The 24,779-nt window shown below is 45.0% G+C and overlaps 1 protein-coding gene across 2 annotated transcripts in view; it reads left to right on the top strand.

Moving 5' to 3' along the window:
• fut8b (fucosyltransferase 8b (alpha (1,6) fucosyltransferase)) overlaps positions 1 to 1,541 on the top strand; it is a 68,763-nt gene extending 67,222 nt beyond the window's left edge. For both annotated transcript variants that reach the window (XM_029254247.1, XM_018735263.2), the window contains exon 10: positions 315 to 1,541. In XM_029254247.1, coding sequence (XP_029110080.1) covers positions 315 to 644 — 330 coding nt within the window. In that variant the 3' untranslated portion in view covers positions 645 to 1,541. The remainder of the gene's footprint in view (positions 1 to 314) is intronic.
• The last annotated feature ends 23,238 nt before the right edge of the window (positions 1,542 to 24,779 follow it).

Raw genomic sequence — 24,779 nt, 5'->3', positions numbered from 1 at the left:
AAACGCGAATCCGTGCGTTCTCGTGTGCTTCTTATTCTCCTTAATAGGTGCAGACGGCACTTGTGCTCATCCGAAAAATGATTCCTACCTTCGATTGCTTTGTGTTGTCTTTCATGTATGAAGGGAAATATCATGGCATCGTTACCCTCAGGAGGTTTCGGTGCTCATCTTCTAATTGGGTTCATGCGGAACCCAGCGGGCCCGCTGGCTCCCAGGACTGAGTTTGAGACCCTCGAGATCCTTCCGTCGCCAGCAGAGGGAGCCGTCCCTCACCCGTCATGTGCCAACTGTGTCAATTTCCCATCGTCCCCCAGGTGTGCCGCGTGGCCTACGAGATCATGCAGACGCTGCATCCGGACGCTTCTTCCTACTTCCACTCGCTCGATGACATCTACTACTTCGGGGGCCAGAACGCCCATAACCAAATAGCCATATACCCGCACCAGCCGCGCGGCGCCGACGACATCCCCGTGGAGCCCGGAGACATTATCGGGGTGGCCGGCAACCACTGGGACGGCTACTCCAAGGGCATCAACCGCAAACTGGGCCGGACGGGCCTGTACCCCTCCTACAAGGTGAAGGAGAAGATCGAGACGGTGAAGTACCCCACGTACCCCGAGGCAGACAAGTTGCTCCACCTATAGGAAGAGCGAGGGGAGGAGACTTGGGCCCACGCTGGAGCACCCTCGCAAGGAGAGCCCAAAAACATGAACCCTGAGCGAGAGGCCGCACTGCAGTTGGGAGCGTGCGGGGGGCCGCGTGCTTGTCCGTGGAGGGTCCTGACTCTGGCGCACGCGGGTCCCTTGCAGCTCCTTGGGAGCGCCTCCTTCGCTGCATCGGGGTTGAGAAATGAAGGAAAAAGGGAGGAAGGGTTCAGCCACCCGCCAGCACAGCCAACGACATGAAGGGATTGTGACTGAAGTCTTTAAGTTTAAAAAAAAAAAAAAAAAAAGGCAAAAATAAGCAAAGACTGACTCGAGACTGATGTCTGATATTGTTTGGATCACTTCTGCGCGGGGAAAAAAAAACATATTTATTTTTTACGTGTGTGTTTTTTGTTTTTGTTCCTGCGCAGATTTTCGTTTCGTTTTTGTTTGTATGCGTTTCTTGTTTTTTTTTTTTTTTTTCTGTTTTACCTTTCGTGCTCACCGAACGGAAAGTTCTGGCCAAATTTTCTCACGCCCTACAGGCGTCTCCATTAAGGAAGCAGCGTTGCTCACCTTCTCTTTCACTTGCTATTAATTTCACCGCTGCCACATAGTGCTTTCACTGCGTGTTCTGATTTTTCCCCCCCCGTGTATGGATGCAGACATCCAACATAGCTGACTGTGTAGGAAATCACTTCCTTTTTCCTGCATTGCGTTTTGTTTTACTCCTTTGGATGGCAGCAGTGACATTTGAACCTTTGGCCACCGGGCACCCTGCACAACAATGTACTGCACATCCTCTTTGGGCACAAAGAACAAAAGACTCCTTGGTCTTATGACTCCATTGTTTGTTTACCTTGATCGTTTGTCTGCCTTTTTTTTTTTTTTTTGCACCAGTTAAACTATGAAAAGAGAAATGCCTACATTTAAAATTGTAGTAAGAGTAACAACGATATTAATAATGGTCATTGTCATAACATATTTTAGTCATGAAGGGTTTTTCCTACTTTATGTTCCTGGGCATTGTCTTTGATACACACAGGTAAAATAAATCTGGTAATCCATACAGTTGTGGTGTCAATCTGTCCACCTCCACCTGTTTCGGGAGACCTTTGCTGGCAGGTGACCTCAACTCTACTGCCTTGTTGGCATTTTGACCTTTCGTAGATCCCCGTTCAATATTTACACCTCAACACAAACACTAGTTATTATTCCTACATTATTATTATAGCAATTTTTTACTATTATTATTTTTTTTTAATTTACATTTATTCATTTAGGAGATGCTTTTCTCCAAAGTGACGTACATCTCACAGGAAATGCAACGTGTGCATCAACAAGGGGTCAGTACTTAGCCGACATCTTCGTCCAAGGCAACTTGCGGCGTTATAATGTCGGCCGAGTAACGGTTAGCGGTTCGGATAACAAAGGAGCGCCGTGCTCCCGAGCTGCCTTCCCTACGTACCTCAGCATTTGATCATTCCTGCGCTGCTTTCTGTCCGCCTCCACTGCTGGATCGGAGGTGTCAGTTCTGAGAGCTGATGACACTGATCATTCCCAGCAGCTTTGATGGACAAAGTGACACATGAGAGCAGGGAGCTTGGAAGAAAAACCTTTACAATGAGTATTTAAAATGAGAATTGGCATTGCTGCCTCTAGTTACAGTTAGCAACAGAGTCACGGTGACACTTTGGGTTCCCGCCCCTTTCAGACGCACAGCGGTGTCACGCAGAAACCCGGCGCGAATTGCTGAACGTCTCTAACGGAACGGGGGAGACCCCTCCGCGGCTCCAGACTTTCGAAATGCAAACGTTAACGAGAGGCCGCTAATTAAAATGCACTCAAAGCTGTCACGACGCTCTGTAATGGCCCTTTTATAAGGAAGCGTCGCTCCGGCTGGTTGTTTCGTTAATTGGCCAGCGGTACCCAGCCAGGGTTCCTTTTCTATGCCGTTGTTCACCTGTGGGTCCTGGCCGCGACAGGAGCGCACGGCACATTGCTCTCCCAAGGAGGCCGGAGAGAGTCGTACCGGGGCTTCCGAGAACTAGAGGGGGATCACGCTCGGCCAGCACAACGCACACGCTCTGGCAGCATCCGGACAAGCTACGAGCAATGATACCGATTACTTAGAAAGCCCAAACTGACAGCTTGCTGGCAGTGCCATTTCAGAAGAGCAATGTGTTCTCCGTATGCTTCGGTGATGATTTTCACACTTGTTCGGTCCTGAACTGAGCTGCGTTTGGACGAAACGCATTTACATGTTTTTCGGTCTCTTTGAAACGTACAGTAAAATGGTCTTTTCATTGTACTTTTAAAAAACCTCTAGTCCAATACAAGAATACTCAGCCCTAACCCTAGTGTCAGCTCAGGGCAACCACACACTCAATAACACACACATACACGCTAAGGACAATTTCGAGTCACCAATTCACCTGGAATACATACCTCTGGAGTGTGGGAGGAAACCAGAGCACCCAGAGGAGACCCAGACAAATAGAGGAAGAACATTATATGTTAACCTACTGTGCCCTTGTGCTGCCATTACACTTAAAATGCTTTTCAAAAGTCATGCTTTTAGTTTACCTACAGTAACGCATAAGAAGTTGTCCTAATCCGTATAAAAACGTTTTCATTTAAGTACCTTGCATATAGCCAGGTGTCCCAGGATTAATGGTCCATAAACAGGAAATGGCAGGAGCGCTTAGTGTGTTTCCCACTATCCTTCTGTTCTCATGCTTCCAGAGACTGACAGCACCATAAGTAATCTAAGTCATAACAGAAAGTGTGTACGGAGAGCTAGCAAAGCTGTAATTAAGGCCTTCTTAACACACCTTAATGCAAAATGGTGCCGAATGCTTTAATTCATGAACGCATATCAACATGACCACAAATCTATAATTAACCGTTTAAGACAATTAAACTGAAACAAATCATGCAGAAAACAATTTAGGCACATGGGCTTATTCTTTAGTACTATTTCCTTCTTTACCTGTGCTTTCATTCATCATACATAACTGCTTTTCCAGTGCATGGTTGCACAGGACCAGAGTTTGTCCTAGAAGAATAGGGTGTGAGGCGCGATACAGCCCTGATCAGATGCCAGACAGCTGCAGTGCAGTTGCACGCACACATTCATTTAGATGTACATTTACTCATCGAGAAGTTCCCAAAGCTTTTCCGAAGCAACAGACACAATTACTGCGGTAGTTTTTATTTGTTCAGCAATTTTTAGCTGGAGCGCATGACACTAGTTGTTCCCCATAGGATTGAATCAGATATGACAAATGAAGATGATCATCACAACTTCTGTGATGCAGATTTATACACATGTATGTAGCTGTTAGGAGATCGAGAGCGAATGGGTCTGAAAGGGAAGAGTTTTGCAATCCTTCTTTAATGCTGGACAGAAATCAACACTTCTTAGTTCCACCACACTGGAGCCAAACCCAAGAGCCTACAAACTTTCCTTTTGTGAAAGGAACCACCAAGCCACCACAGGTGAAAAAGCACAGCCCTTTTGATGGGCTATAGGGGGTAATTAAGTCCTGTAGGCACTGCTGTGCCAATACTTTGACCATCTTGTAAACCATAACCAGAATCCTGAATTTGAAATGGGCAGCCACAAGAAACCAACAGGAAAATACAAGGAGGGATTTTTCTGAGAATATTTTAGCAGGTCAGATACTTCTTGTGCCAGATCATTCTGGATCAGCTGGAAAGGTTTAAAGGCAGAGCCTGAAGACTATCAAGAGGGTTATGCAGTCATCCATGTGGGACATCACTATGGCCTAGTTAAGGAACTCTGTTGAATGAGGTGAGAAAAGAGAGGATGCTGTGAATGTGTTACAGTAGGTACCTCGAGGACTGGGTTATGGTGTCAGTTTGCAGTAAAAAGCATGATCTTGACTCTCAAGCTTACTCTCAAGCTTTCGGCCGACAAAACAGATAAAATTGACTAGACTCTCCAGTTCGATGGAGTTCCCGACGGATGAATGGATCTCCTAGAGATTGAAGGGAAGATAGGGAGCCACACCAAACCACCTACTAAGAATTACTTGACTAGTAAGACCAAGACCGTTTCAGCATAGATCCCTTGAGTCCAAGCTTTTTTACAGAGAAAAGAAGGACTCTGTGGTTTACAGTGTTAAATGCTGTAGTGAAGTCAAAGAAAAGGACGAGTGAAGAAAGGGAAGCAGGTTTAGCCATCGAGAGCGCTTCTAACATTCGAAGGAATACAGGCTCAGTAGAATGATCCATCTTGAGTACAGACTGATATCCAGCGAGGAGATTGTTCTGGGCAAGGGATGCAGATTACTGGTTGTAACCCAGACATTCAGGAGTCTGGGAATAAAAAAAGAGAAGAGAGACTAGCCTGAGTCTGGGCTGAGGTTGAGTCCATAGAAGGTTTCTTTAATGATGGGGTGGGCAGGCTCAAAGGCAGATTGGAAGTAATCAGAAGTGGATGGGAAATTAAAGTTGGAAGAAGGAAAAAAATAGTGCATTCTGGGGAAGTGGACTGTAAAAGAGGAGAAGGAAAGGGATCAAGGGAGCAGTGTGAGGTCAGAGATTTAACTTTCAGAAATGGGTTGAAATGCTGGGAGTTGAGCTTTTACTTGGAGTCCAAGCATGGTTGGAGGAGGTGGATGTTGAAAATCAGTTAGTGATGGGATCAACTTTATCTCTAAATCTAATTGTCTTCTGTAAGGGCAGAAGAAGGAAGTAGAGGAGAGGAGGGTAGAGAAGTGACGAGTTTGGGGAGACTGTGGGTTACAGACAATAGCTTTTTTCAGAAATTAGATTCCAGTAAGGAAGCTGTAGAGTGAAAGGATGCAAGGAGCTCCTCTAGAAGCTATTAAGTTTAGGAGACAAAGATTTCCTCCATTCCTTACAGCAGTACAAGGTTTCATTCTGTTGGAATGATTCCCCCCTCCTTCTGTTCTGTCTTGGAGTTCACTTAATTTTGCACCTGCACTACTTCTGTGTTTCTACTACACATGATTTCCTCTAAAGCAACATATGGAACTGGTCATTACACACCTATTATGTCGGATGGGAGAAACTGCTTCTCATTAGATGACCTTTTCATGGTAAGACGAAGACACACAAGGGCTTCACATACTGTAAATACTGCACAGGCTAAGATGGATTGTACCCTGTCCAAACCTGCAGCAGAGGTAGCTTTATACTCTTTATAAAGGGAGAAACCCGGTGACCTGTTGTGGTGTGTTGACTGCTGAGTTGAGAAGAGTCGCTTGAAGTTTGAAGACAGGGAGCTCTTTATTGAAGACGGGGAGCTGTTTATTGTTTTACACTTTATATTGTTTACCACAGTCTCTCCAGGCCTGGCCAGTCTTTGAACCAGACGCACCCCAGTGTGTCACGATAACTTTTCCACGTAAAGTACGCATCTGGTGCTCTGGGGAATATGTGAGAATGAAGGTTATTCCTGCAACATGTTCCACTGAAATGTACTTTAAATAAGTGACTCCTTTGTTTTTGTCTTTCAATTAACATGCAGCGCACCATGCTTTTAATACCATTTGACCTTTAATATCAGCCACCTCATTGCTACTGCACTATTGCCCACGCACAAACTCCAGAGCCCTTTTTTATTGTTTACTGAAAGTTCTGACTTTTTTGTCCTTTTATGCCGTGTTTATTTTTTCCCTGCCAAGTTTCGTTTGTCCATATCATGGTTGTTCCCTCAATAATACAGCCTCTTGGTGAGGAGCAGCGTCACCTCTTTAGGCGACATCACCTTTCTGTCAATGACATCACCCCTCAGTGGCACCAGCTGCCCTTGCAACATCTCCTCACTCTGTGACATTCCCAAACCTCTCGTCAGAAATCACCTTTCTGCCAGCAAAATCACCTTTCCCTCTAGCCTCTCCTCTCTCTGTGACACCAGCTCTCTTAGGAACATCTCCTCTCTGGAGAAAGCAGGTGCCCTCAGTAACCCCTCGCTGAGAGCGCTCGTATCTGAGAGTGGCTGTGCCGCGATGCGCGGGTGACGACTGCTGTCGCACCGCAAGAGGAGAACCGCTCCCCCTCCGGTGCAGCGTGCCATGCGCGGTGGCCATTAGCACCTGTCTCCGTCTGGAGGAGATAAGGAGTGATTTAGGGCCCCGCTCGTCTGCATGGAGAGAAAGAGATGGCGGCGTAGCCGTTATCGCCACAGCCGCCATATTTCCACCCGCTTCTACATAGAGCTTCCTGTTCCGCTTCATTTGTCTTTCCTGTCGGCGTTTAATAAAAGTGCATCCATGCCACATGCTGCCCCAAGAACCTCAAGCACTTTCTTCATTGTCTCCTGTTGCAGCAAGTGACACTGTTGTCTTTCTAGACAGAAAAACTGAGAACATACTGTAGTGCACTACACTCCGGGTTCAGATGGGGCAAAGAAGTACTTACTGGCAATATCCGTTACAAACGTTTTATTTGGGGGGGGGGGGGGGGGGGGGCAACACACAGGAATATAATACTTTCCATCCAAGGACCCCTTTCCCTCAAAGACTCTCTTCCCAGGCTGCTTGACACGCCCACAGTCATTCTATTAAATTCCCTGTAAGTCCCCCCAGTGGTTGAACACTTAATTCTAATTTTCCCACAATGCAACTATTTACAACAGCCCCGTTCTCCCGCCCAAACTCTCTGTAATATGGGTCGTTACAATACCTGCGCTCTGCTTCTCTAAGCCGGGCACTGTCCTGTCCTGAGTCTGGAAAAGGGAGACTCAGGGGCATTTGGGAAATTTTATTGCTCTGATAGTACCACTAAAACTAACAAAACTGGTGTATACCCATAATGAACTCCAGTGGCGCCATTGATACCACCTCATTCTCCACCCTTCCTCTTTTTACAACACCCCTGCGTTAGTACTATGCCCTGTCCTATCCTAGATGCACAGTGGATCGACCGACCCAAAAGATGCTACAAAGGTTTGTTTCTCATCGGTTATTGTCTCTTTTTCTGGGAAAGATGGTATAAAGGAATTACTTGTCAGGAAGTCATCATGAAAGTAGTTTGAAGGAATTATCTAATATGATGCATCATAAAATGTTGGCACACGTGAAACGGCACCAAAATGAACGGCGGGCAGAAACTTTGGCGATACGAATGCCAGTCCATTGTGACTGGAAGCAGGCGCATCAGTGGTGCGGATTCAGTCTCAGTGCACTTTCTACACACCTGCTTTCTCAATTTAAATAGTCAGTGAGGGAATGTAAGAAAATTAATACTGCATGCACTAAACAGATTAAAAGATTCTATCAGTGCTGTCCCTGTGTGCTTTTACACACCCTGTATTTACAGCACAGCACTGAGCACCGGACCTGTGCTCAACCCTGTCTCGCGCTGTAATTACTTTGTCTGACATCTCAATACATGTGTGATGAGCTCTGGGAAGGAGGAGCAGCCGTCCGCCTGCTCTGGGCCCTGTTCCGATTAGTGGCTCCCTGCTCGTGACTTACTGGCGTCCTCTCTGTAATTCAGCGCAAGACAGGGGTGTGAAAGAGGGCCTCCTGCCATTGTTCTCATGAACAGCCAGGGCCGAAAAGCCGTCCTATTTAATTAAACGCGTTTCAGAGGTTAATAAGTTGCTTTATTTCCTCCCCCCCGAAGCTTCTTTGGCGGATTGTCTTCATTAAACTGTGAGCTGCCTTCAGCAAAGTGCACTTCCACTAACTATTTTGAGTTCATCTGGAAAGTGAATAAATAGCAGTCTTGCTTTTGTTTCTGCCTTTTTCATTTTGCCTTTTCATCTCCAACTCATATTTTTTTTAAAAAAGTTCTGCCACATTCCAGTGAGGAGTCGGGCACTGTGGGGCTTGTGGGTCCGGTTGTGTCTCGCCTTTGGACCTTTTGGTCATCTGACAGCTCTCCTGTCCTGCTACATTGTCCTGGCTCGTCTTGATCTTCACGAGGCTGGGATTTTGGGCGCATTCGTCAGCAGTCGTTTCTCCGGGTTGCGTGCTGACTGCGCTTGCCGCCCCTCTCTGTTTTTTAGAAAATAAAATCCGACAACGCTGGACTCAGAGAAACAATGCCTTGTCAAGCAGGATACCGTCACATTAGGTTGCAATATGGGTCCTGGCTCCTCCTACCATGGCCCAATAAAAAAAAAAAAAAAAAGTGGCTGTTGCAATGTTACATTTGTGCTTCGGCAGGTGGTTGAGTGGAGGGGGGATCATCTTGCAATGAGGGAAGACCTCCACCATTATGGCATGAGATGACTGGCAAGATCCATGTTCTAATGTTTCATATTTCATTCACAGATTACTTTCTTAACTCTCTTCTAAATCTCACATCTATCATCAAGGTCCCAACATTTGTTCAAACAGATTTTTGGAGAAGATTTTTCATTTTCTCTATCCTCTACAGAAAGAGTTGTATCTTGTTGGTCAGTTCTAATCATAGAGTCTTCACAGTATGATCAATCTGGCCTCTTCCTGAGATGGGCCTCAAAGCATCACACTGCCTCGGGAATCAGCCAGTCAGCTATGACAGCGAACGCGAGTGTGTGTTCGCCGTCAGGTCTGATTCTGCACATCTGTCTCTGTGAAGCTGTGGATAAGATGGTCTGGTCTGAGATGGGCCAACTTCTCCCCTGGGCAGAACCTATCTGTGCTGCTCTACTCTGAAGAAGCCCATGGCTAATAGGTGCTGTCCAATAGTATTTCTTTTGTTTTCCAAGCCCTCTCACAGGGAGTGTGAATCTTTTTGCCCTATTTTTGGTAGCACTTTTTCCATTAAAAAAAGAGCTGGCTGGCGCTGGCTTTCAGAGAGTCGATGAAACAAACACACCGCACATTGGTGGGCTAAATCCATATTTTCTCAATACTTTTGAAGCAAGCTTTTTTTCATAGTCTAAACTTGTCTGCTGAAGGACAACCTCACATTTTACTCCAACACTCATGGAGAGAGTCAATGAATATTTAATACCTTGTAGCTAAGTGCTTCTCATTCTCTGTCCTGCCTGTATACTTCACACACACAGTGTTGCTCTAAGAACCCACACACACCAGTCTCAGCCCAATGTAATGTGACGGGTACGTCTTAATAGCTATACGTAGCTTGGGGATGACTTGCATGGAATGTCACAACTTGACATGAATGCCACGTTGATCAGACACCTAGCAACTACTTAAGGCACATACCTTCCTTAGGCACCGTGTGTACTGGAAGCACTGGATGGAGGCATGTTGGGGAATGCAGATTTTGGATTTGGATGCTCCAGGACTCTCTCACAGGAACTGCAGCCCAAGGTCTCCTGGTTCCAACAAAGTTTCACCCCAGGCTGTCGTGACCCATGATTGGCGGGATGTCGGGACTGCCATCCACGCATGCATACCGCCAGTCGGTGATGGAAACAGAGTAGCGGGAGATTTTGTCTGGCATGGATGTGCTTCTCCTACTGCCAGGGTGGCACCCATTACAGATAAATGCAAAGCACTTGCCCTGAATAATTCAAGCGTACAAAGAGCTTCTCTGGCTACCGCTGACAGAACTATCTGTCCCTGTCTTTCAACTCATGGGTAGCAGCTGTGATAAGGATGGGGTGCTCAGTGGGGGTTGATACTGTGGGTCAATGGTGCTAAGTTGTGTGGAGCAAAGGAAAGGGCAGACTTCCGCAAATTTGAGAAGAACCCCATTCCTCCCAGGTCCAATCCTCTGCATCATTGAAGGCTGGTTCTGGGTGCTGCACTACAATAAATAGTGTGATTCTCTGTTCACCTGGTGACTATTCACCTTTTCCATTCCTACTCAGGCCATCAGTAGCCCAGGTATTTGACACTTCTCAAAGCAGCTTCTCGTAGTCTGACTGCTCTTGACAGAAGACTGACCCGCAACGAGTTGAGCAGTCTGCTCTCATGGGAACCATCTGGAACAATCTTTTGTTTCTGCTGAGTCCAGATTTACTGTGTTTTGCTGATAGGGGAAAATTAAATGATTTGATTCAGCTGAGAAGTGCTGACTCAGGTGAGCATGAGGAGGATCTCTCTGAGGAGGTTCTTACCACCCGGGATGCATTCCCCCATGTGGCTCATTGATAAGACTAGAACCATTTCCAATGAATAATTAAACAATAAGAGGACATATTTTTCTGAATTCTTCTGAAAGTAAGAGCATATGAGCTTAGCCTTCTTCAGCACCAGTCCCCTCCATATTCTGTTCTTATGTTTTACAGCATCCATGTCATACTGACTTCACGGAGTGTCAATGTGTATATTGGTCTTCCAATTCACTTGCTTTAATTAACTGTAATTAGTCCATTATTAAGCCATACAGATGCATTCATTATTTCAAGCCACTTCTGAAATTTACTAACATTATAATTAAGAAAAGCAACTGAGGTATATCACAAATTCCATGCCAACCATTGCAGTCTGAGTTGAATACTGGAGCTTGAGGGAATATTAACAGGTTTGGCATGTTGAGGGGTCATCAGCTGGTTATGACATGGCAACACAGCTGCAAATGTGCCTTTGGACATAACATGCTCCTTTCCTTCTGAACTTGTTCTGTGGAAGAATAGCAAGGACTCTTGCGACCACTAAAGTAAAATATTTTATTAATGCATTCGAGATTCAGCCAGAGCACTACACAGAATACTGCAGCAATAGGAAGTCATAAAGTGCTTTGAGGTACCCCCAAATACGACAGACATTTATGTCCAGAGAGGCCTATGTTCACTGCATAGTCAGGGCTCGTGAACCAATCAGACTTAAAACAAAAAAAAACCTCTTCTATTAAGTGTGAGAACTAGAAGATATGCTAACAGTCCAAACAAAAATACACAGTCGAGTAATTTAGGACTGGCTAGGGAGTTGATTCAAAGTGCATCATGGCACCACTGCCCACAAAGATAACCAAGATGCAAAACTAATTAGACGGAACAAGTAAGAATTTTTCAAAGGGAAAGATTTCACTAAGCTGACCAGGGTTTCACCCAAGATGAACTTTCCAAAGCCTTCCACAGCTCTGCTCCAACCTGCAGTGTCCAGTGAGAGGTGCTGAGGAGCTCTTGGGAGACACATGTTCACAAGATCAGTGTCCAGCAGGTTTCAGTTGAGAACTGAGGGTGGAGCTGAGAAATTGGGTTCCCAGGCTGACCTTTCTCAAAAAATGTAGACATACAACTGCCATGAAAAAGGTGCCTACCACCATAAATGCAGTCAGGCATTTTCCTTTTTTGGAATACACCTTCTGATGACTCACCTTAACCTGTGTTCCCAACCCTCATGCATATGAATAAGAAGGAGATTGGCACCTTGTGGTAAGACAACAGGCACCATCACTTTGACTCATAACCTTGTCCTGTCACCCAGAGCAAATAATGGCAACCGTCAAGGCAACACTGTGCATGCATGTGCACCGAAAGACTTTAAATTAGCTATGATTTGCATATATACATTGTGATTTTCTTTTAACCTTACTGTGACATACAGGGAGCTGGGAAAAGTATTACTATTGCCATGGTTGTTTCAGGAGACTCCTTTCTCTTAGGAAGTCCTGCATGAACAGGTGCAACTGCTTACCTCCCTTCTGCTCATAGGTACTCTAAGCCAAACCATCCTTTAACCTTTTGCATCGTCCTGTCTCTGGAAACAATTGCCAACATAAAGGTGAAGGAGACCAAAGGCTAGTATTAAGCAAGCAGGTTGTTGTGGTTTGAGTGCTAGCATGAAAATGAAGGAAATTAAGGAGGAGTACCAAGCTAAAATGGAAACAAAGGAGACAGCAGGTTTGCATGAACCTAGCATGTCAGAGTAAGGTTAAGACTCAACAAGCACAAAGACAAAAAAAAAAAAAAAAAAAAATAAGGGATAGTATGAAACTAGCAGGAAGATTTGAGACAAAGGACTAGCACTGAAGCTAGCAGAAAAGCAAAGCCTCCTGCCATCTGTTCATTGATAGTAAATCAAAATATTATTTGGGAGCAGTCTTTAAATTCATAGGTATTCCACATCACAATGACTCAATAATCCCCTTTCTTGTGATTAATAGGACCCAGCGATGGATGTGGGATGGATGTAAAAAGTGATATATTGTTCTGTTATAGATGCTTATAAGAGGAACTTTGTTCACTTGCTTGTTTCATCTCCTGAACTGAGTGATTTGTGCTGTGCTCTCCCTCTCGTCCATGTGAGAGACCTGTAAAACCCAAGAGGTGTCCATTTGTCAAAGCAACAAAAACTCCAATAAAGAGGGGCACATAGTGTTTTTTGGGTGGAAATATAACAACACAAAGGGAGATAAGGGAAAAAGTGATTGAGAAGCTCGGGGTGGTCTGGACCAGCAAGAAGAGTTTTGTTGCAGTTTTTAGGGCAGAGGGAGCAAGGCAGTAAATGAACACTGGTGCAAAGAACACAGCTTGCTGTCAAAATCTCCTAAGTTATGGCATATAAGGGAATGAGAAACCCCTCATTAATCTTAAAATGAAAGAGTGAGCCTCCATAAAAAATGACCCATGGTTTTGCAAATCAAAAATCTCCTTCAATTCTTTAGTTTCATCATACGTAATGGAAATTGGGCCTTCGAGACAGATCTGGCCCAAAGATAAGACGTCTCCTTTCTCTTGTTCATTGGCTCCACTGACGTATGAATGAAAATGATTGTCTTTCATTCTGCAGAGACCTTGAAGAGTTTTTTACTTGGACTTGGAGGTGGCGGCACATGTGCTATCAGCGTGTGTATGTGACAGCTTCCCAGCAGGGAACATTTCAATGGCATCCATGGAAGTGCATGAGATGTACAACTCTCATGACAGAGGTACACCTCTCTGAGGACAACTGCCTTTCTTGATGTGTTCCAGGCTCACTTTCCCCTGAGTGCCTGTCATACTTCCATGGCAACAAAGAGTGCATAGCAGATACCCCTGATTTTATGTAAGACAAGTGTGTGTTGCTTTCAATTTGAGTTTACTTGTTTTGAACCACTAATTCCAACAAGGTGAATAGTATGTTTAGCCATATGATGTTATTCACTCAAAGTCATTTTGAAAAATATTCAGTAAATGCATTGGTCTGTTTTCTTTGTAATGTATAACAAAAAATCTAGTCATTGAGGCACAAGGGGGATTGTCCCAATATCGAAATTAAGTGAATGCAATGAATGGCAGCTTATAAAGAAGTAGGAAACCATCTGAAAGTATTCATAACTCTGATGCTAGTGAACTGAAACACATGCAAGTTTGTAGTCATCCAAATTTAATAATAATAATTGTAATAAATACATGCTCCTCGACTTACGATGGTTCGACTTAAAATTTTTAAACTTTATGATGGTGCGCTAACGATAGACATTCAGTAGAAATTTTGAATTTTGATTTTTTTCTTTTTTTTTTTTGTTTGCCTGGGCAAGCGATATTCAGTACAATACTCTCTTGTGATGCTGGGCATTGGCAGTGATCCACATCTCCCAGCCTGCCACACAGTTGCTAGTGTATACAACTGATACTCTGCAGTATTCTGCTTTTTCAGCCTGTTTTGGGATACCCCCCCTGTATCTACATTGTGTTTTGTGCATCCATCATGTCTACAAAATGCCCATCTGTGTCTCCTGCTACTGGCGAGAAGAAGAGGAAGGCAATTACTCTTGATGAGAAACTCTAATTAGTATATTTTTATCTATAGTATTTATTATTATATTGTATATTGTCCATCGCACGTAAACTTTGACTTTCGTAATCAATGATCTCGACCATCTTAAAGGATAAGAAGCAATGATATTTGTTTGGTTATGTGTATTAAATACATTTTCGACTTACGATGTGTTTATCGGAACGTAACCCCATCGTAAGTCGGGGACCGCTTGTAATGTTATAATGCTAACTGAGCTGATTTTTCCTTCCATCTCAGTCCTGAGGATATATAAAACAGCTGGAAAAGCTGCCCATACTTAACATCGGCCACAACCCCTGTCCTAGAAGGTATGAGGGGAGGATAGCCTGCCAGGAGATGGAAGTGCAATAAAATGTTCCATGGAGAACATGTGGTCCTTTGTGCTCTGTAATGATGGATGCCTTCTGTTGGCTTCTCTAACAGCAGTGAGAGAGCTGAGCTTTCACTGCAGGGCAGGGACGAGCCCACAATCCAGATGCCACAACAACCCTCCCACACAAACTCATGTCACCACTGTGTTGGAGGGACAGGAAAACAGGAGACCAATCAAAATCCCTTATTTGCTCCTGGATACCCCCTGGTGTGCCGGCTGAAAAGGAAGACCAGATGGTGATGTGGGTCCTGCGTACACAGTGGGAGGGGGTAGAAAAGTGGGGGGGTGGGAAAGGGGTGGCAGCAATTTTGCAAGCTTGGCAGGGACACAAAGTCATGGAAGTCAGTATTCCTGAAAGGTGGTGCTCTGATTTATCAGAAGGGAGACACAGTCAGCGTGTTTTTCACGTCTGTCTGATTCTAGGATGGGCACTCAGTGGGGCAGAGGACTTTTTGGGGTAGGCCACGGGAGGCTGTTGCCTGTCACTGTGCTGCTGCTTCGAAGCACTAAGCTCTGTTCCTGGGAACTGCTGTCAGAGCTCATTTCATCCTGGTCATTTCTGGACCACTTCTTAGCATAGGCCTATGACTTAATTAATAAAAAGTGATAAAACTCTTCACTGCACTGAAAACAGGTGCTCAAGGCTTGTCATATATAACAATTCAGTCATAAGAATTTATCACATATAGTAATGTCAGGTTTGAGTCCGGATCTAATGACTAGTTCATTACAGAACTGACTTCATTCACAGCAGGGGTCAAACCTCAGGTAAGGTCTTACTTTACCCATGCCATCACACTGTACACATACGCTTTGGTGCTACGTTTGGTGCCTTAACCACTTTACTCATTTATATACCTAAATGTTCTAACTGGCCCCCCTCAAGTAACTGTCTCCAGGGTACTACTAACAATTTTCTGGTTAAACGCCTGTGTCTTTAACTACTATGCTACCTGCTGATCTTGGAGAGAAAAGGAGCCAGTGGACTCAAAAGCACTGAAAAGCATTCTTAACGCTTTTATAATTTATCCCAAAGGTGAGTGGAAATTCTCACTGCTTTAGTTGCAGTAATGTGTGCTTTGTGAGGGTTCTGTTTGTTAGTCTACAAGGCCCATCACTGGATGTTAAGTTTTTAGGCACTGTAAGTTCGCTGGAATAAAGACTTATTGCAGAAGTCCTTCACCATTACTCTTCTGCTACCTCTCAATAGTTTCCATGGTGACTGTTTACTGCTCTTTGTAACTTAAATCAAAGCTGTTCCCTCACAAAGCAAAATGGCTAGGCTATTTTAGCAGGTTTCGATGTTTAAAAGCCTTTTGTAAAAAGTTTCACTGTATTTTAAAGTGCACTTTCACTCTTAAGAGAAGTCCAATGTACCTGTAACCTCCCCGTGCAAATGAACACATTGATCCCTGTGATCAAGTCAGACAGCTTGGCACTTTTTGCAAAACTTTCTCTGTTCCATTGCTCAAGGTCCACGGGGTTGTCGCAGTTTAACTTGCGCACACATGCGCACAAACACGTGCAGGCGCGGACCAGGCATACAGGAACATTTATTTGCTACTGTGGATTTTACTCCACTCTTTGATCCCCTTCTGACGACAGATGTAACACCCTAAAGTGAGGCTGTGTAAATCAGTTTCCATGGCAACGCAGCCCCGTCTTAATTTGGTTTTTTTTAAACCACAGAGGAATAAAAACCTGGTTATCGCAAATGATTCCTGAAAATCGAAAGCTTTGATGATTAATGTTGCACGTATAGCACGGGGAGGAAGAAAGCGGATATCTTATTTCATTTGTGTTATCTAATGAGCCACTAATATTGCAGATTATAGACGTGTCGTGTATTCAGTAGCTGCTTTAAGCAAGTATAGATTAGTTTAGTTTTTAAATGAGTCACTTTTCATTAATCATGTGCTATAGTGTTTTTCTAATGAGTACACAAGACTACATAAGGTGCTTTCTACAGCACAGGGTCTTTTTACTGTATTTTTCAATCTATAAAGCAGTGCTTTGTTACCATTTGCCACCCTGCAAAAAACGACCACGTGGACCCTATGCCACAGTGCAGGGGGTAAAACAGTGTACAGCACCACGCCTTTTGACAACAGGTTCCTTCATAGCGCAGCGAGTGGTCTTTAATTTTCAGCGTATAAACCAGGACCTTTCTAGAGCGCTGCAGTTCATAAAGTAAGCAGTTCCTTATAAAACGCGCAAGATTTCCACAGATTTCCGAACGACTACATCAGCCCAGGGTGCCAGTCACACGGTGAGAAAGAAATGTCTACAGCAGAGGAGAAGAGGACAGCAGCGTCGGTGGAAGGAACAGTATTCTGCAAGTTCAGAAGAATCCCCTCTGAAATAACAAGTGGAAATAACTTCAGAAAGAACTTTTGAGGAGATAGATGGCTGTCCTTGAGGAACAAAAAGATTCTCCGAAGGCTTCGCCGAGCACTGAGTAAGGCTTAAGTACGTTGAACGTTAAGGCAGAGATGGATATCAGAGGCCAAAGGCAAAGTTGCAGCCAGAGTCAAACCCCTCGCAGGTCTCCAGGTCGCTCTGCTGCTTTAGTGGAGCTCGTCTCTTTTGCCCTGATTCGTAGTGAGACGGGAGACTGGAGCTCCTCGCTCGTCTGTTTGCCCGAGGAAGGGCTGCTCGTTGCAGGGAGCGTGTGCTTGCGTCAGGCCCGTGTGTGTAGGTGGATTTCTATCTAGGTATGACAAAGTACTACCCTCGCACAACACTTCTGTAGACAAATCATTAGCCGTTGAACAACCAGTGGCAAAACGTTTGGTGAACAACTAAACAAGAGGCAATATTGTCATCTTAGCCGTTGATTTACAAAGAAATAATTTTGCTATCGCAACTTATGCACAAACACTTCAGGAAGAGAAGAGGGACTGGATGCTTTGTCATTGCAGCTATTTTAACAAAGAATCGGAAGGCTTTACTCCATCATACAACGCAATTTCGTAGATGGCCTTGATGAAAGTTTCTCAAATGCTGCTTTGTGGAGAGACACAGGGGAGTGATTCTTTGCAATCTACATTCCCTAAACCTAGGGGCTCTACAAGGAGTATCCTGCGTGACAGCTCCTTGGAGATTCACTCTGACAACAGCTGGTGAGCCAGTGAGAGGCGTCGTAGAAGCACGAGGCGGGATTGACGAGGGTGGATGGATTTCAGCTGGGAGAGGAGTTTGCCACCCCTGCACGTACTCCGGTGAATAATGCCCAGCTGGCTCCGGTTGAGCGGGAGCCTCCACAGCACAGAAAAAGTTTTGTGGAAGAAGGGAGGCGGAAGTTTGTTATAGTTACGGTAGTTTTTGTTTTGAGATTTCTTAAAGGAATGGCCTTCATATTACGATGAATTTCAAGAAATGCCTTTAAGTTCCATTCCCTACATTCTACCACCGGTGCTTGGTGCTGATCTTTTTTTTTCAGTTTTCCTGTTGCCGTTTTAGGAGGACTTTGCAATGCTTTACATCTCTGAGCGGTATTTGGGCTGGGAAGGAGGAGAGCCAAAGGTCTCGGTCTTGGTCCCCCTGCTTGCACACATTGCACTAGCTTTTATTGTCACCCTAGGTGCAGTCCAGTGTCTTGTGGCTGATTTATTGTTCAGTGAAGCGAACGGAAGAGAAACCAGATTAAAGAGCACACCTTTCGCTGTCCCCTTCAGCGTGGAGATAGGACGCTCCTGTTCTATTGCTCACCACCTCCTTGTTTTCCCTGAGTGTTACGATCCTCAATGATTAGAATCAAGCATGGGGGGGCAATGGCCCACAGCCTGTTCTGTGTACGGTGCGGCAGGACTTTAATTACTGCCCTGCAGACAAGCAGGACATTGACTTGTTGCTGCTCCACAAGCACAGATCTATGACTTCCAGGGGAAGCATAAATTTATTCTATTACCCCTACCCTTCCCTGGAAGAGCGCCTATCCATCCCTTATGAAAAAGCAATATATTTTTTGCTAGTCATATAATTTTCGTACTTGCTTGGTCCTAAATTGAAAGTATACCTGCGCGTTTTCAATATATGTGAGGTATATTAAAAATGAATAATAAACTAAGCAGTATGCAGAGCATATTGAAATTATGCATGTAGTAAGTTATTAATAACTAAGTATATTTTAATTACTGCATCCTCATGAACTGGCAGGGTAAATGTATGCTTGCATGAGTTTTTCCTTTACACTCGAGAATTTGGGCTGCCACCAGCATCCGTCCACTCTAGGTACTTGGAGTCTCAAGTTCACATGGGTACTGCAGCAGGTGTTTGAAAGCACGGATCAATCACACTGGCTGTCATACTTCCGTTGAGCCGAGGAGCTTAGACTTTCAGAAATTCAAGGAGATTTTGCTGTTCGCAACCACTGAGAAATCCTTTTAAATGAATGAGTCTTGATTCAGTAGGCGCAGCAAATGGGATTGGTTCTATATCCACAACAAGGGCAGGAAAAAGTCTACATCTCAATCCAGCCAAAATTGAGTGTCTGACACAAAGACACAAGCTCCTTTTAGCATGGTGTACAAGAAACGTTGGATCAGATCTAAGAGAGATGATTTGAAGCGAGAACTTATCAAAGGTTAGGTACAATGGGAGCCAACAAGGGGAGCAAATGGCTGGAACTACAGAGACAAATGAGAGGAACTCGGACCGTTTCAGAGCGGCAGGGGGCTCTGCTGCCCTTGGGAAACTGTACAGCTCTTAGCACTTTCATCTCTGCTTTGTTGGGGAGCTACTCAGCCAACATGGGCACAGTCAGAGGCACTGCACAAGTAACTCCCTGTGCTCGGCGATGAACTGTAAACGCTTTCCTTGGCAGTCAAGACAAGTAGGCCAAGCTTTAGTATGGCTGAGCACTCTTTCCCAACAAGGTCTTACTTATTGTCATCCAACATCCATGAAAAACAAAACAAGAAAGCGCTTTAAAATTAGCACAGGTTACGTATGTTTAGGATTTGCAGTAGATATAAAATAAGGCAACTGGAGTGACATTGTACTCTTTCAAACTATTCCTCAGGCTAACAAATCCAAACTCGGATGAAGGTCCTTACGTTCTTACCTTTATGGATAGAGCTCAACGTTACACCCCTTGTGATGAGCTCACAAGTCCAAACAGCAGCATTATCCCTTCCACCTTGGCCCAAGGACCGAGCCAGAGTACCGTGGGGGTGGGGACGATATAAATGGCAGCCTGAGGGAGGAAAAAAGAATCTTAATTATGGCCATTACCTTTGTGCAGCAGGTTGTCCCCACACTGTCTGAAAAATACAATAATAATGATCCTGGAAAAGAGCATAGCTGGACCCCCCATTAATCTTGCTCTTCATTAAGTGAAAAAGCTAAATGAATCATTATTTTCAATATGCTTTTATGAACCTCCAGGCCAGCAGAGCAGCATACTTCTGTCCAGGCTGCAATTAGTGGCTTAACGGGCTCAGCAGCTTAGCCCTGGACCTCACTGGCACGCCACAGCCAGTGTACTTCTACATTTCTCTGTGCTGCACAAAATGATGGCCTGCGAGGTTCCCCAAAATAAACACAATCCATCTATGTAGGCCACCAGTTAGCACCGCTGTGAGAGCTGCGGTCACAAGGGGAAGAGACACTTCGAAAGTTGCCAGTGCCGTTGCAATGCTTTACCCCTCTGTTTCCGACCTGATGTTTTGAAGGTTTCGGGATTTGCAGTTATATGGTTCTACCATTTTTTTTTTTTTCTAACCATGTTAAGATTCCCATGATGTCCTTTGTGGGCACCTAGCAGCAAAAGCTAGATGTTAAACCCTGCATAAAACATGGAAGCTATCAGGGAGCAACATATGAATTTTTTTCCGTGCCCCGAGAACCATTTGTGCGAGAAACAAATTGGATGGCGCCAGATTCCGCAGCAAGGCACTTTGCTCAAATTCCTTCAGCAAATATCTTGCTGTATAAATCGGTAAACGTGTGGAACTGTAAGCTACGTAAATTACTCTGGATAAAGTCGGCGCCTAAGCAGGTAAATAATAATAATGTGAAAGGGGATTATTTGCTTCGGCTTAGCAGCGAGTTCCTCACACAGATCAGGCATTCACGACAGGGGTGCACTGAGGACCCGACAGCCTTTCCGCTGTTCGTTAATGAGATGAGACACGTGTGCTGCCTTAAAGGATGAGCCTTGTGTCCCTGTGAAACCTCTGGCCCGTCCGCCTTGTCTGTGGCATGGCCTTGTTGAACATGCCTCACTACCTTCATACAGACTCTGTGATGTTGCTGACATTTCCATTCTGGTTCCTTCCCATGAGTGCCAACCCTAACCGTGGGTGACTGGAGAGCTGTGATTTGGCAGACTATAGTTTTAACTGCCAAGGAGACTCTTTGGATATAGACTTAGTGCTGCATTGTTTACCACTGCCCCCATAAACTCCAGGAGGGGCCCTTCGCTGTCACTTGAGGTGCAGGTGTGGAAGGATGTTGCTGGGGTATGGGTGGGTTTTTTCAGTTGCTGCTTAGAGTGTTTCTGCTTTCACTATCATACCAATGGGCTTTGTCATTCACTATCTATGCAAATTAGCCCCTCAGGGCAGAGGGCTGGGGGGGGGCTCACCCAGGACGGGACGCCAGTGCTTCGCAAGGAACCCCAAACGGGACTCGAACCCCATACCTACCAGAAAGTTGGACCCTGCCAAGCCTGCTGCGCCACTGCACCTCCCCTTTCTTTAACACACTCTCTGAAATGTTCCCACAAGCCCAAGGAGCCCTTCTTCTACCAAGGATGTCCCTGCTGGTCAATGAAATCCTCAGTCTTCCTCTCTCTCTCTCTATCCTCTACTCATGACGGTTGCACGTTGTCCTCTCCTCTTGTCCCACAGGGCAGTGACCAAGGCTGGCCTACTGGTTTATATAAACTCAGAACTGGATGTGGACACTGAGCTGCAGGGTGTCACCGGTTGGGGGAATCTCTAGAAGAATTAACAAGCACAGTGGCACTGAGCAAAGAAGCTGCACAGTTCCCTGCCCTGTGGACCTTGCTGGGCTGACTAGCAATGGAACAAATGATGCCATCTACCTCAAAGTCGTATATTTAAAAGTTCGCATTGGGGGATTAGAAACTAGGGGCAGTTTTCTTCCTCCATCAATTTTGTGCTGTGAGTCAGGTAAATCTGAGAGGAACAGAACCACAAGAATGTATGACACCCCTGACAATGGTAAACTGTGGCACTGCCAGAATATAAGAACTATAAATTTGGGTTTACGATTGAAGCGGGAATTAGGGTTAAGGTTGGAGGGAATAAAAAGTCAGTAGTGGCTGGAAGGGAAGGAGGCGGGGTGGTTCTATAAAGAAACCTAGTCACAAAATACCATGGAAACACGCTGTTAAAAGAGGCAAAGTTTAAAAATGGAGACGCAGCATTTCGATGAACCTCACCATGGGTTGAAATGCTCTGAAGGGAGACATCTTCCCAGAATTACTTGCAAAACTCGTATGTCCCATCCTGGAGAGTGGAAAAGTTCACCTGCTCTTCTCCAGATCAGGTAACCAGCACCTCCATCCCTTAGCCTCAACTTGATGCTTTTCTCCAAACCAACTTACAGTATTTAGATACCCACATTCCTACAGCTGGGTAATTTAAGGTAAGTACCTTGGTCCAGGGTACAGGGTAGGTGGGATTTGAACCTGTGACTTTCAGATCCAAGGGCAACAGCTCTAAGCAACCTCCTTACTCTTCTTTACCAATAAGTAATTTCTCTACTGTTCTTGAAGTTTGCAATGTATTTTTAAAGTCTGACATTTTCAGTCCATATGAGAGAACCCCTCCTCTACAAGTTCAAATGCTCACATGTTTCTCTATGAATATTAATCTGTGCACTTTGCTGACCACTCCTTCAGCTGCCCACTGAGGCCTGGAACTGCGGGGTCTGTGGTCAGGGAGCCACCCACTGCTGTTCTCCCATGTGCTCTCCACCCTCCTCATCTGATGCTAATTTTGCTGTCTTGTCGTTGGCCGTGATCTACCAGCACTCTCTAAGCACACTAGGCGACCGAATGCAAGTAGACAGCAGCCTTCAGAAACAGTACACTTTCATCTTCGCAATAACCATGAGCCATCGTGGGCATGATGACTGAAACAGTAACTCGTAGTGGGTTACACAAAATATCCAATTCCTCTACAACACTAATGTAGCAGCTATTAAAATATCAGTAACTGCATTTATTGGCATTTGTTATAATATTAAGGTAAGCGCCATTGAGTCAAAAATCAGATCATGGTAAGACAGGTGTCACGTCCATGCCCACAACCCAATCGACAGCACCTAACTCCAGTTCAGCACCTACCCGTTAAAAGACACTCCACAACTCCCAGACCTTTGCGGAATCTCGTCAGGGACAACCGCCTTTTCTCGTGACTCTTCGTTCACAAGCATCGCAAGCTCTTCGTTCACGTCCTCCGGTTTCTGACTCTTCGCTTCGTTTCCCAACCACGTCCACAGATCCTCGTTCCTGTCCTGTTCACCATTCGGCCGACCCTTCGCCTGTCCCCGACACCGAGAACTTGCCTCATCCCTCGTCTCCGGACGAACGGCGCTGCACTTGGGTCCAGCCGTCCCAGGCCCCTATGTTTCGCGTGACAACAGGGTACAGCAGTGGTTTACCATCAGCTTCCTCTCCATGTGTCTTAGGATTGTGGAAGAAATCTCAAACCCAAACATTCAAGCTCTGCACAGAGAACCGAGTCCTAGGTCTGAAACCACAGCCCAGGAGTTGTGAGATGTGAGCTGTGATGCCTCTTGCAGTAATATTGATACTGTATAAATGACTGCTTGATACAAACTGTACAGGAACAAGAATACTGTATATGCTCTTCAGTCAGTAAGTTCTAAGACAGCAGTTTTACTATGGTTACTACAAGTTTTGCCTGATTTAGCAGAGGCAAACATCTTGCCAGCTACTGGAGGACCAAGATATTAGCAACAGCATTGAAAAGGAGGTGAATGCAGACAATGGGGGGAGGACCCATTAAGTCTAGTTTGAATTGAAAGGAGAAATCCCCCACCACTGTTAAACCTACATGTTTTAAAATCCTTTCCCAGTTTTTAATATCTTATTATTACAGAGAAATGTGTTGAATACTTTTCACATATGAGTAAAATTCATTTTTCTTCTTTATGACTAATATACTTGTTGAATTATGTTTGCCTGTGAAATCAGAGAAATTTATGTACTCTTACATTACCGAAAGTTTTTGTGTTTTTTTTTTTTAAATTTTCCTTTATTTGCCTTTTTGTTTGTGTTTTTAAAACAAATGCATTCATTAAGCCATTTGGCTGGATGTGCTTTAAAATTGTGGCATTTCATTGCTCTGGGTATGCATCTTGAGATCTTACATAATATGTTCAGGTACATAGCAGATAAAAACTGTGTGTGAGTGACAGAGAGAGTGTGTTGCACTGATGTATGGATGAGTGATGCAGTGTAAGTAGTGTATCTAGCAGTGTAAGTCACCACGGTGAATAAGGTGTGTGGGCTGATAACCCTACATAGAGTTCATTGGAAGCTGCTTTGGAGAAAAGGGTCTGCTAAATAAATAAATGTAAATGTAAAAAAAAAAATATTTCTAGTCAGCATATGGCCAGTCTTTTATTCTGAATGAGAAGGCTATTTATCATATGGTCTGCAACATATGTGCTTTTATGACGGCACTCGTATTCTGTATTACAAACCGTTGACATGTCTTGATTACTCTTTATCGGTTTCAGTCTGCCCCTGTCAGAGAGGTCTTCAACTCCCACCTCCGACAGAGTTTCAACCAGGTCCCGAGGGAGGTGGGGGACATTGAGTCCGAATGGACTATGTTCCGCTCCTCCATTGTCGGTGCGGCGGTTCGGAGCTGCGGCCATAAGGTCTCCGGTGCCTGTCGCGGCGGCAATCCCCGAACACGGTGGTGGACACCGGAAGTAAGGGATGCCGTCAAGCTGAAGAAGGAGTTCTATCGGGCCTGGCTGGCTCATGGGACTCCTGAAGCAGCTGACAGGTACCGACGGGCCAAACGGAGCGCGGCTCTGGCAGTCGCCGCGGCAAAAACTCGGGCTTGGGAGGAGTTCGGTGAGGCCATGGAGGAAGACTTTCGGTCGGCCTCAAAGAGATTCTGGCAA

This window comes from Scleropages formosus, chromosome 1 (assembly GCF_900964775.1).
Source record: "Scleropages formosus chromosome 1, fSclFor1.1, whole genome shotgun sequence".
NCBI lineage: Eukaryota > Metazoa > Chordata > Actinopteri > Osteoglossiformes > Osteoglossidae > Scleropages > Scleropages formosus.
The sequence above is the reverse complement of the archived record's forward strand: the minus strand, read 5'-3'. Positions and strand labels throughout refer to the sequence as shown.